The sequence below is a fragment of the Lissotriton helveticus genome, chromosome 1_1 (assembly GCF_964261635.1).
Source record: "Lissotriton helveticus chromosome 1_1, aLisHel1.1, whole genome shotgun sequence".
Classification (NCBI taxonomy): domain Eukaryota; kingdom Metazoa; phylum Chordata; class Amphibia; order Caudata; family Salamandridae; genus Lissotriton; species Lissotriton helveticus.
In genome coordinates this window covers 1,157,507,129-1,157,520,578 of record NC_136057.1, presented here as the reverse complement: position 1 = coordinate 1,157,520,578, position 13,450 = coordinate 1,157,507,129, and the positions used below count along the sequence as shown (strand labels likewise).

Here is a 13,450-nt window from a genome sequence, read left to right as displayed (position 1 = left end):
GTTGTTGTTGTGGTTTACACCCATTCCTCTCTGCCCGGCCTTGTTCTTCCACCACAGGCCTCCATGGCCCAGATAGAAATGTGGCACCCTCGCAGCTGGTGAATAAAATTAAGCAGGGGCACCTCTTATGTTCTCAAGTCAATCCATGACTGACCACATCAGAGCAGTGACTGGTCTCTGTACATAAGCATCTCTGCACCTCCCTGATTCCCTCACCGGTTAGCTCTTTCACAGTGGTGCCAAGCTGTTTGTGGGCAAGGAATGGGGCTGATAGTGTTAAAACGCAAAATGCTGAATGTTAAACAAAAAATGTTTAAAAACACTTTAAAGAAAACAAAAAGAGTGGGAGGAGAAAGAGTGCCTCCTTATTCCCAGATAAATTGAATCAACAACAAAGTGGACGGACCTCGTATAGAAATCCAGATATAAGAACTACTCAATACCATGTGCAGGAAAGAGAATTTTAGAAGAACCCTCAACCACCAACCTAGTTGTTGGCAGGCTTCATCATTGGGTTCCCAGCTGGGCTGCCGAATGCACCCCTGCCGTGCTGCGACGCCTGAATTGCAGCAGAGATGGTTGTTTTGTGTGAAAAGAGTGAGTTGAGGTGCAATTTTAAAAGTAGCTCTAGGATCCTCTAATGCGATTTTATTCCTGTGGTCCTAGGGCACGGTTAAGAACTGATACTGTCAAGACTTAATCCGTCTTCCTTATCCATATAAAATGGTCAACATGCTTCAGCCTAAACAAGGGTGCTACGGCTTTCTTCAGGACCAAGAAAGTGAGGGTGTCAAGAATTTGGTGACCACGTGACATTTTCAGTACCCACGCTAAGGTATGCTGTGAGTGCAGAGGTGTAGCCGTACTTGCGGTTCCCATCGTCAGTTGTGTAATCTGGAAGAGTAAAACACAACATAAAAGGAATGCAAAACAAATACATACACTTTAAACCAACACACTGTAGCTCATTAAGAGAGGTGCTTCTGTTTGTGTCTGCAATATAGACCACTCTGTGTACCCCTCTGAAGGTTGGTGCCCTGCCCTGGACCCAACTCGCCCATTTTAAGGGCCGGCCGCTCTCCCAGTAGTCTCAACGCAAAGGCTTCTGTCATTTCCCTCCAGGACTGAAGAGTCAACTTTGTCAGTGCTATGGAATGTCTTGAAGCTCTGAATGATAAGATTTTGTCTTCGCCTCAGGTCACTGTAGGTTACAACATTCCTTACCCACATCACTACACTTTTTAAGATGTCAATATATTTTGATGTGCCATTTAGACAATGGACAAAAAGTTGAAACTTCTTCATTTGGGTCAGTTATGTGAAGTGGCGTAACTCAAAATTATGCCCATGCCCGCCCGCAGAAGGTGATGAGGGTCTTTCAGTCTCTGATATGTTATAGATATTTATTGACCTTGGGCTAAATGGGGGGGGGGGCTTTTGAGAACTTGTTATATACTTAAATGTAACAATAGTACATAAACTCTCAGGGATGCATTTTAGATACCACTGGTAGTAGACCTTTTCAAATTGCTTAGCTTTCCCATGAAAACAGGTAAACATTAATACTGTCATACTTTTTAGTTTGCAGTGGGAAAAACTACAGCAAAGCAATGAAGAGACTGGAATATTGAAAGGTAATGGACTTTATGTAGCTGAAAAAAGGTTTAATACAGTCTCATAACTATACGAAATATCTATTACCTAATACTTTTGCCAGTAGAAATGACAGTGGTACATGTGTTTGCTGTGTAAATCAATTGTTAAGCAGTGTATTATATGGTCTGAGTGAGTGTTATGTTGGTTAAGTAATTGAGAAATATCCTTTTAAAGTGGAGTTGATTCAATATTCTTAACACAGAACATGCATTTGCAAGACCAATAGTTTGCACCTATGAGATCTATTTACTTTGGCAGTGTTTGTGGCCATGCTGTACATCAGTGTGAATGGTTTGTAGTGTGGCTAAAACTAATTAAAAAAAAAACACTGAGGTAGCCAAGGCTAACACGCTTTTAATGTTTAAAGTGCATTAGTGGTGGGTGCATCATAGTCCTTTTTAGGTCTCGCGCTTAGCGTTGCACTGCGCAACAGTGCTCGTGCAGCGCAAGAAATTTAGTAGGTGAAAAACGGGGATTTAGCACTGACCTAGGAATCACACAGGCTCGTGCGTGTGCGATTCCTTTTGTGCTACCCCATTGGCCTTTCCGTGCCTCTTTTTGTAAAAGACTGCACGCAATTGGCCAAAGGCGGGTGCATTTCTCCGCCCACGGACTATTGGATGTCTATTACGCGCTTGGTGTTGAACTAAATATTGAGTACGAGCTTGAGATTGGCGGTACACCGCTACCCCTGCGTGTGAGATTAAACATTGATTTGCTTGTAGAGCCTTGTGGCAGCTTGGTGGTGATGTCATCATTCAGTACATTTTGGTATCGGCGGTACCCCTACTACGCGTGGCTCACGGTGCTGTGGAATGAGTGGTGCACCGCTACCCAATGTGTGCTCTCAGTCACCCAATGGCTTCCCGTGCATTGTGGCAGCCTGGTGTGGAGCTCAGCAGCCGGTACTTCATGGATATCAGTCAGTGGTGCACCAGCGCGCACAGAGAGAGCCTCAGTTCGACCCTTGCCATCCGCCTCAGTGCCTCTATGTCCAACAAGCCACTGAATCCCCGGCTATTCCTGCATTAGACTGACTCTCAGCTCTAAGGCCAGCCTCTCTGTTTTTCTAGATGGACGTTTCAGTGCTAGGACGCCCCAGGACCTACATACAAATAAAATAAAAACGAAAAATTCAATAATTACTAAAAAAACAATACTGCACTGCACCTGACTGACTATGGAGGGAAACTCCTCATTGTTCTAAAATGACACAAAACAATCCTTTTGTATTCCGTTTCTCGCATCGAAGGAGATTACCCAGAGGAAGGTCGCCCTCTTTCTGTAACAACCCAACACTTCCCATCTCTTGGCCTCACTATCTTTCCCTTCCTCATTTCTTCCTTTTCTTCCCTTCTTGCTCTTGTTCGGGGTCAAATCTGATGGTGAAGTTCTGCCCCCCCCCCCAAAAAAAGCATTTGCAATGCAATAGGTCTCACATTTTACGCGAGTTTCAGCTATTGCCATTGTATATGACAATGTATTTTTATTTATATTATAAAGACCAAAACCATTTACAATGCCAATAGCTCCAACTCGTTTACATTTCGATCTCCGATACCAACAACTTCAAACTTTTCTAATGCGAGACCTATTGCATTGCAAATGCTTTTTTTAAATGTATTTATTATGTTTACGCATGGTGCACAGCAGCCATGCTGCTATCCAGCATGGCTTCAAATCATTGCCAAAGTCTGTAATGCCCAGGCTGTACAGCATAAACAAAAAGCAATGGCAGAGCCAGTAGACTCAAAGATGAGACGTTTTGGCTTTCCCAATGATTGTTAGGTCTCGGCACAACACCCCTGGGATTCTAAGCAAATTATTTTGTCTCCCTATGTGTTAATAGGTAAAGAAATATAACATTTAGCCAAAGCTCCTGTCCCACAAATAAAGTAATCATGTCCATGTCTTAGTGAAATTGCATCTGAAAGCAGATCACAACTGTTTTCAGAATAAACATCCATTTCAAAGGAGAAAAGGTCTTAGAAGTGTGTATGACATTCTAAAACAGCTTCAAATGGCAAGAGGTTCAACAAGGGTGACGGTAGAAAAATAAAAGTTGTACCTCAAAAACAGCACGTTCAGCGGAAGGACAGCATTCAAGCTAAAGCAATCAGTACTTAGTCCGTATTCCAACCTAATGAAAAGGAAGTGATGCCAGCAGGTGCTGGTTAATTAGAAGGCAGCAGATCAGTGACAATGAAGCCAATAAATGTTATGCAGTGGGGAGGTTGCAAGCCACTTGTTTTATACACTATCTCCTGCAAGTGAGAACATGTGCGTTGTCACAGGAAAGACCTAAATATCACATCCTACATTACGATTTGCCTAGAGCAACATCTCTGAGTGGCTACTGGTCTGGGCAACAAGTGGCCTGGTGTATCTGAACTCAAGATTACCAGGCCTGCAAATACCAGAAATTCTGTTACAATCAAAGGTAGGGGCTGTGACTAGAGATTAAGTTTGTCACCTTCCCCCTGCTACACCTCTCGCTTCAAACCCCCCCTCCCCATGCTTTAAGAAATAATGGTTCTCAAGCATTGCTCTGGTTGGTGTATCCTTTTACCTCCGACCCTCGCCTGCAGGACATTCCCCATCTCTTAATGCCCTTCCACCCTCCTCCCACCCACGCAAAGCCGGTAGTAAATGTTAGCGAAATAACCGCTTCAAGGGGAGATTGCATGTCGGACATATTTGTGAGCACAAAAATCTCTGCACGGTAGACTCTTTGTAGGATAGAGACATGCCCCAGTAGATTTTCAAAAATACACCGCTAACTTTTTCAGAATTAAAGTTTTTTTGTACTCTCTGGCTAGATTAGTGCAGTCACGCTTAGGTGTGATTTAAATTCCTTTGTTTGTAACGTTGCACAAAATGCTAAGGAGAATCCTTAGGCTGCCCAGAAGCCTCTAGTGGATAAAGGCTGTTACTACTGATTGGTTAGTACACATGAAAAAAGGTAATTTGGGGATTTATCGCACATTTTGTCTACCTTTAAATGTCGACTACCATCATGTCAGAACCTAGAATGTATTATTTTGGTTTGCGCACCCCCTTACTGTCACTGGGTCAAAACGGTGTTCAGAAGACATGATTATCCAATCCTTGGCGCCTCTGCAGAGCACACAGAGCAATAGTGACATATGCCATTTGCAGTTTTGATTCTATGGAGATGTGTGTGAAGGGGAGACAGTTCTCAACAAATTGACCATGCAGATGTAAAAGAAATGCATTACTTTGCGGTGAGTGGGTTTGTTTAGTGTTTGGGGTGGTAAGTTAAGGAGATGTGAAGTCTTACATCCAGGGGAGTCTGAAAAGACGGTGCTAAAGAGCTAAGAACGGAGGTGTGATGGGAAACTGCACAAGTGTCTAACATAGACCACAAAGGAAAGTGACGTTAAGGGCCTGATTGAGCTACTCTGAAGACCACTATCCCTTGCACGGATCTCAGTAATGCTTAATTTGCAGTTTCATTACTTCACGCTTGAAACATTTTCAATATTTACAACAAAATAATTATTATTCGTTTACCTTACACAGCTAACAACCATTGACACCTTCAATAGTCCTGACTTTTTAGGTTTTGTCTACACAGCGCGCATGCGCTGCATAGGAGGGGACCTTTTGGAATCGACCAGCATTTTGGCTAAAAGCGTGCATGTTTTGCATTGCTTTCTATTGCGACGTGGGCACGTTTGGTATTTCCCTTGCGGGAGCCAGCTTTGACGCCATTGTTTGTAATTATCTTGAAAACAGATGGTGCCCCTGCTCACTCCCGCAAGGGAAACGCTGTGCGTGTCTGGTCCCCATGCTCGTCCCCTCCACCCCACATCCTCACTTCAGCCCCCCGCCTGCCCATTGTTCTCGACCCAGTGTGTACAGTTAACACCACCCTGCTCCAGCTGACGAAGCGTGTTGTTGTTGACTCCAATGTAACACTAACCTTCTGTCTGCCCTTGTGGCTGCCAGAGAGCTGTTGGTCACGGCGTGCTGGGTTTCCACAAGGAGTTCCTCTGCCTTGTTGCACTAGTGCTGCTCGCACCCACGGCCTGGTTTATTAGTATGTCGTCACGCGCTGAGGGTGACTGCTTTCACCACACCATTTGGCGATCATCGACTTTTTTCCAGAAAAAGGTACTGTAACCCAAGGTAGCGCAGTCTCCGCCTCTGCCCCACAACCTCATATAGCTGCATTTCCAACCTCTAATGGATCCCTGAGCTTTAACAATAATCATTACTGTAGTTCCAAAGCAGGAACAGTCTTGGTGGGGTTCCTCCTCTGACTCTGAACATTACTGTATATCGTATAATATGAGCTCAGGTGATTTAGACACTGAGTGCATGTAATCTTTTTAAAGTGCATATCTTTTGATTCATTAACACCGCGCCGTACGGCGATCACTAACTTCACACCTGGAAAGGTACTGTGACGCAGGAAAGTGTGGTCTCCACTGCTGCCCCACGACCTGACACAGCTGCATATCCATCCCCCATACGGACCCCTGAGATTAAATGATAAACATTACTGTGGCTCTAAAGCAGGAACAGTCTCTGTGTTTTTCCTCCCTCGACTTTTAACAGTACTGTTTCTCCAGTATTGGGGTGTCTTTCATAGATTCACATGCTTGAATTTTCCTCGTCGTCAAAGTGAGAGCCCCACGGTAAATAAAATAGAAATAAAAACCCAATAATATATGTATATAAAAACATATCACATACCTTCAAAAAACCAGAAATACTTATAAGTACCAAGGTTAGCATTAACACTTAGGAATACATAGGAGAAAAAAGAAAACCTATATAGCATATCCATGTCATTTTGTTAGGCCAAACTACAGCCAATCCGGCGCAAGCACCCCTCTAGAACCTTCTCCTCAGAGGCTCAGGCCCTCAGATTTTCTACCGCACGTCGTGTGAAGGGAGTCCCCCCTCAGCTCTGCTCAGTTTTCAACTTATTTTCTGGATTTCTTCAGTTTTCTGAGATGTCTTCAAGTAAGAAGTCTTTGTTTCGTCCATGTTCTTCTTGTGGGAAGTTGCTGCTCTTCACAAGAAGTGTATTTACTGCCTCTACAGAGCATGAGGTCGGAAAATGTAATATTTGCAGGACATTTTCAACCAAGAACCTTAAGGACAGGGAGGGGCGTCTCCTCCTGTGGTTACAGAGGTTGTAGAATAAGGAGTCACCTCTCTCTGATGCAGAAAGCCTTGCGTCCGGTGTCTCTAGAGCCACTTCTAAGCGTAGCAGTGTACAGGATTTGCCATCTCCTTTTCTGAAGAAGAGGAAGCTTACACTTCAAAAGGCTCCTGTTGTGTCTCCATCTCCTCCTGCTACGCCTGCGCCCTCGAGATCTGACTCTCCTGTGCCCACAGATCCTTCTGCGCATGTTTCCTTTAAAAAAACATGCTAAATCGTCGACGAGTTCGTCGACGGTCGTTCCGATGACGAAATCTGCAGTCTCCAGCTCTCTGACGACGACAGTGACGACGACTTGTGCAAGCGGATCGTCGACGGCGGCTGCGTCGACGTCCTCAGTGTCGACGATGGTATGCGTGAGCTTTAAATCTGTCTCGTCGACGATTCCAATCTCCTCGTCGACGTCCAAGAAGAAAGTCTCGTCGACATCAAAATCTTCATCGACTCTTGCTGTGAGGAGAGCCTCTTCCTCAGCGGGTGCTCTGTCGACGTCGGCTCCGTCGACGACGGCTCCATCAACATCGGCTCCGTCGACGACCGCTCCATCGACGATGGCTCCGTCGGCGGTGGTGGTCTTGCCGTCGATGGCTTAGTCGGCGGTTTCATCGATGGTGGTTGTCCCGCCGACGCTGTTGTCGTCGTCGACGTCCACCTTTGCATCTTTGCCTCTGGTGCCATTTTCTTCAACCAGTTCTGGGGCTCCTTCGGTTGACCTTCTGCACCAACGACGACAGGTGCCTCTGGACCAGATTCCACTTCCGAGTCACCCTCAACTTCCATCACCTCTTTTTGCTACAGGTTCGGAGCACGACTCAGATTCAGATGAGGAGGAGGACGATGATAGATTACGACAAGCTCGAAGCCCTTCGGAGCTGGTCATTAAATGTTAGGATTACGAGGATGACCAGGAAGATTCTTACTTCCAGGAGGAGGGACCTTCTGTTCAGGTTCCCACAGCTCAGATACCTCTTTCCCTCATTTCTAATCTCCAATATATGCTGGAGGATTACAATAGACGTTTCCCACCGTCTCATCAGGGGTCTCCTCAACCAACGTTGCCTGTAACTACAGTGGCTCCTCCCACTACTTCATTGCCGGAGCCAACAGTGTCTTCTGCCCCATCTGCAACCTCTATTCAAGTTCATGCAACTGTTTATTATGCTGATGATGTTCGCTCAGATCGAGAGGACGGCGAAGTTGATGATGATGGGAACATGGCGGATTGGGACGATTATCAGGTCCAGACACAGTCTCCGCCTCCTTCGGGTCCAGGCGATTCCCCTCCTGTGGATATAGCTAGTTTTCACCAGCTTATGGAACGAGCAGCGCAGCGCTTTAAGCTTCCTATGGTCACGAAGTACGAGGACTGCTTTCTTTATGACATCGAGTCAGCCTTTCAAACAGGTCCAGGCAGTGCCCATAATTGACTTCATTTGCAACAAAGGAGGCAAATTAATGCAGACGCCAAATTCCATACCGGCCTTTCTTCCTCTTTTGGAGAAGAAATATAGAGCGCCCCAAGGTTCACCAGCTTGCTTGGTAGCACAGCCTAAGCCTGATTCCGTGATCACGCAGGCCATGCAGCGTCGTTCCAGGAATCCGTCTTCTCCTATTACCGCTCACCTGACCGCGACTGACGTCGTCTTGATGCCATTGGCCGTAAGTTTTCCACTATGGCCTCTACCACCGTGTGGGGCTGCCAATTCTTTGGCCATTCTGGGGCGCTACGACCGCCAGATGTTGTCAGATATGTCTACTTTTGTCAACCTCATTCCTGAGCTCTCCATAGCAGAGGCTCCCAAGATTCTTCAGGAGGGTGCGAGAGTATCATCTGAGATTATCGACTGCTCTGTGGATATTGCGTGCACGGGTTTTCGTCAGCTTGCTGGAGCAGCCGTCTTGCGTCATCAGGGCTGGCTTCGTTCCACCTCTTTTCGCCAGGAAGATCCTCGACATGCCCTATGATGGCGAATCGCTCTTTGGTCAGCATGTGGACGACGCACTACAAACAATTAAGAGGGACACAGACGGCTCGTGCCCTAGGCACTTTGCAATTCCGCAAGCAACCTTTTTGTGGTGCACGCGGACGCAGCACCTCCTTCTTTTTTTCGCGGCGGATCCACCCAGTACCGCTCCTACAGACAAGGAAATCAAAGATATACCTCTCAGTCCCCGCAGTCTTATCGACAGCAATCTTCCAAATCTTACAGAGGAAAATCTTCCTACAGAGGCTCCGCTTCTAAAAAGCAATGGCTTACCTTCCCCGCTCAAAGTTGGAGGTCGAATCTCCCTTTTCTTTTCTGACTGGTCTTCAATCACCTCGGACCGTTGGGTGCTGGACATTGTATCAAAAGGCCATGCTTTGGAATTTGTCAAGTTCCCTCCAAACACTCCTCCAACCGGTCCACCTCCGGTTCACCTCAAGTAGCTATATCAGCAGATTCGACTCATGATTCAAAAAGGTGCCATCGAAGTGGTTCCCAAGTCTCAGAAGGGGATGGGATTCTATTCCCGGTTTTTCCTCGTCCTCAAGAAGTCTGGCGACTGGCGTCCAATCCTCGATTTACGAGCCCTAAACAAATATCTGAAGTGTCAATCCTTCCGCAGGCTCACGCTCGCGGAAGTTCTCCGCTTTCTCTCGAAGGACGACTTCATGACCACCATCGACCTCCAGGACGCGTATTGCCACGTGCCAATACTTCCAAGACACCGGAAGTACTTGCGCTTCCGTGTAGGGCGCAGAGACTTTCAATTCAAGGTGCTGCATTTTGGCCTTTGCTCAGCCCCTCGTGTCTTCACAAAGGTCCTGGCCCTGGCGGTGGCATATCTAAGTTTGAAGTGCGTTCAAATCTTTCCCTAACTGGACGACTGTCTCATCAAGTCGCAATCCCGCCATCACGCGTCTCTGGACACTCGATTCTGTCAGACTCCATTCCACTCCCTTGGTCTCTCCATCAATACCGAGAAGTCTCAGGTCAATCCAGCTCCCTGCAGGACCTTTCCGGGCGCCACTCTGAATACTTCGCTGGCGAAGGCATTCCTGTCCCACGAGCGTCAACTTCGTATTCTATGCATAGTGGCTCTCCTCCTTTCGAAAGGGTCCGTTTCAGTTCGTGTATTGAAATCCTTTCTTGGGATTCCGTCCTCCTGCATCTCCCTGATCCCAAATTGCAGGCTCAAGAGTCGTCCCATTCAGGAGGAATTGGACAAGCAGTGGCTCTTTCAACAATCTGGTCCGGGTGACCACTCTGATGCGGTCCGCTCTCCACTGGTAGGCTCAGCCGTCAAACATCGCTGCCGGTACTTCCTTCCTCACCATCGCTCCGGAACTCTTCCTTACCAGGAATGCCTCCTTGGAAGGCTGGGGAGCACATCTTCTGGGGCTATCCATAAAGGGCAAGTGGACCCTGTCTCAACGTTCCTGGCACATCAACAGGATGGAGCTAATGGCCATTTTCCTGGCGCTCAAGTCTTTCTATCTTCTTCTCCAGGGAGAATCAGTTCTCATTCAAACCGACAATATCACCAGTATGCACTATGTAAACAAACAGGGCGGCACCAAGTCACCGCTCCTCTCTCAGCTGGCACAGAGCATCTGGAACTGGGCACTCCGTCACCAAATTACCCTGACAGCGGTTCACCTACCAGGCATCTCCAACATCCTAGCGGATTCCCTCAGCAGGTCCGCGTCCTCGACCCACGAGTGGGAGTGACATCAGCCGACTCTGGACTTCATCTTTCGGCTGTGGGGTCGTCCCAACATGGATCTTTTTGCGAGCCCTGTGAACCGGAAATGCCCGTCTTATGCAAGTTGGCTTCCCCATCAAGGGTCGTCTGGGAATGCCCTTTTGATGGACTGGTGCAATCTATTCGCCTACGCTCTTCCGCCGATTCGGCTAGTTCCTCGAGTGTTGTGGAAAATGCGGAGACAGCCGTGCCACATTCTCCTGATCGCTCCCAGATGGCCTCGACAAGCATGGTTCTCGGAACTGCTGCTTCTCTCACAGTGCGAACCTATCCTCCTTCGTCCTCGAGCGGATCTCCTCATAATGGACAAGGGTCAGATCTGTCATCCGAACCCTTCCTCTCTCAAATTAGCGGCCTGGAACCAGAGCACCTTGAATTTGCCCACTTGAATATTTCGCCAGCATGTAGAGACGTTCTTGCCAATGCGAGAGCTCCGTCTACAGTAAAGACTTACAAGCTAAAGTGGAAAAGGTTCTGTCACTGGTGTGCGTCTGCCAACATCCATCCCATCCATTCCACTCCTGCTCAGCTTCTGCCGTTCTTTCTGCAGCTGGCTCAATCAGGACTTTCCCACTCCACTTTGAAAGTCTTCCTAGCGGCAATCTGTCGTTTCCGGCAGGATGGGTCTTCCTCTCTCTACTCTTCCAGAGTCATTCGGCAATTTTTCAAGGGGCTGTTCAGGATGTTCCCGCCCATTCGGCGTCCTCCTCCTACCTGGCATCTCAATGTTGTTTTGGTACAATCGATGAAAGCGCCTTTTGAGCCCATCCACAAAACGGATTTAAATTTTTTAACCTGGATGGTGGCCCTTCTCCTTGCCTTGACCTCTTCATGTCGCGTGAGTGATATGCACGCTTTTACCATAAAACCTCCTTTTCTTCAATTCAAATCGGACTGTATTGTACTTTGCACCAATCCAGCATTCATACCTAAGGTGCCAACTGACTTTCACCTCAATGAACCAGTGTTCTTAAAGACTTTCTTTGCCAATCCTCAATCTCCTGCGGAGCAACGTTTGCATTCATTGGACGTTAAAAGATGCCTTAAATTCTACATCGACAGGACTGCGCCCTTTCGTAAGTCTAATCAACTGTTCGTTGCTTACGGACGCATGCGCAATGGACGTTCTGTTACCAAGCCAACTATTGCACTTTGGATTTCCTCAGCAATTTCTTTCTGTCATCAGAAAGCAGGCAAACCTCTTCAATCTTTCAGTGAGAGCTCATTCCACCAGGGCGATGTCATCCTCTACTGCCTTGTTTGCGGGTTTGCTGATTCACCAAATATGTCGAGTAGCTACGTGGTCCAGCAGGCACACTTTCACGAAGCACTACTGCCTTGAGCCGATCAACGAAGCTGATACGGCCGTGGGCCAAGCGGTGCTTCACAATCTTTTTAAATAAGGCGAACCTCTTTCCTTCCCTCCGCCTATATGGTTTCTATTATTATTATTATTATTAATTGTCTGGCAGCATTATGTCATTTCATTGCATTTTCATGCCAATGCACTGCTATTTTGTCTTGCGGCCAGCTATTACTGCTCACTATTCCATTCAAGCATGTGAATCTATGAAATACACCCCAATACTGGAAACGAACAATTGTTACTTGCCTGTAAACGGTGGTTCTCCAGTATTGGTTTCTTTCATAGATTCACATGCGACCCACCCACCTCTCCTCAGACGCTCGCTTCTCCTCCTGGACTCTTTTGTCACTCCTGTGCTATGAAAACCTGAGGGCCTGAGCTTCTGAGGAGAAGGTTCTAGAGGGGTGCTTGCGCCTGATTGGCTGTAGTTTGAACTAACATAATGACATGGATATGCTATAAAGGTGTTCTTTTTTTCTCCTATGTATTCCTATGTGTTAATGCTAACCTTGGTACTTATAAGTATTTCTGGTTTTTTGAAGGTATGTGATATGTTTTTATATACATATATTATTGTGTTTTTATTGCTATTTCATTTACCGTGGGGCTCCCACTGCGACAACGGGATATATTCAAGCATGTGGATCTATGAAAGACACCAATACTGGAGAACCACCGTTTACAGGTAAGTAACAATTGTTCATATCCTATAATAGGAGCCCAGATTATTTAAGCACTGAGTGCATATAATCTTTTGCAAGTCTGTGACGTTTGTTTCATTATTTGGATTTTTGTTGTTCTGGTCATATTTTGCCTCGATAAATATTACCTATTTTTTATATAAATCTCACCTCTTGTACCCATGACCTTTTCCCAAACCCAGTAATGGTCACCAATAGCGCATAGAGCGATAGATAGCTCGCCATGTACGTCTGTGTGTGTATAGTATGTATATAAAACCATAATTTTTGTTGTGTGCCCATATGACTTTTTGGAGGCGCATGTTCTTTTGAGTGAATACCAGGTATAATATTTATACCACTATGTTTTACTACACTTTACCAAAACCAGTACCTTAAAGGGCATTAAAATACACCAGCGCTAATAAACACCGCATCAATTACACCAATCTCTAAAATATATTTACACTTTCTGAACCATTCGCACTACCACTAGATAAATAAGGCAGTTACCTACGAACCTCACTTTTTTCTAGAGACCTGCTTATATCGATAGGTTTTTGCAATAAACACATACCCACTCGCTGTACCATGTAGCTAAACACTTATAAGGTCCCAAAGTCGAGACCTATTGGCTATTCCAATGCTTGTTTTAGAGGTGTTTGTCAGTTCTTGTATTAAATATCTGGATACAATAACAAACGAGCACAAACGCTGCAAAATACTACTCGGTCGGCACATTATAGAAGCACAGGTTTTTCAGTTTAAATGTTGAAACTAAGCCCTTAATTACATAATCCACTC

At 46.1% G+C, this 13,450-nt stretch overlaps 1 protein-coding gene across 1 annotated transcript in view; it reads left to right on the top strand.

Annotated features, from left to right (window-relative positions):
* ORC5 (origin recognition complex subunit 5) overlaps window positions 1-13,450 on the top strand; it is a 401,683-nt gene that overhangs the window by 202,895 nt on the left and 185,338 nt on the right. The window contains exon 9 of the mRNA XM_078679036.1: window positions 1,582-1,634. Coding sequence (XP_078535162.1) covers window positions 1,582-1,634 — 53 coding nt within the window. The remainder of the gene's footprint in view (window positions 1-1,581; window positions 1,635-13,450) is intronic.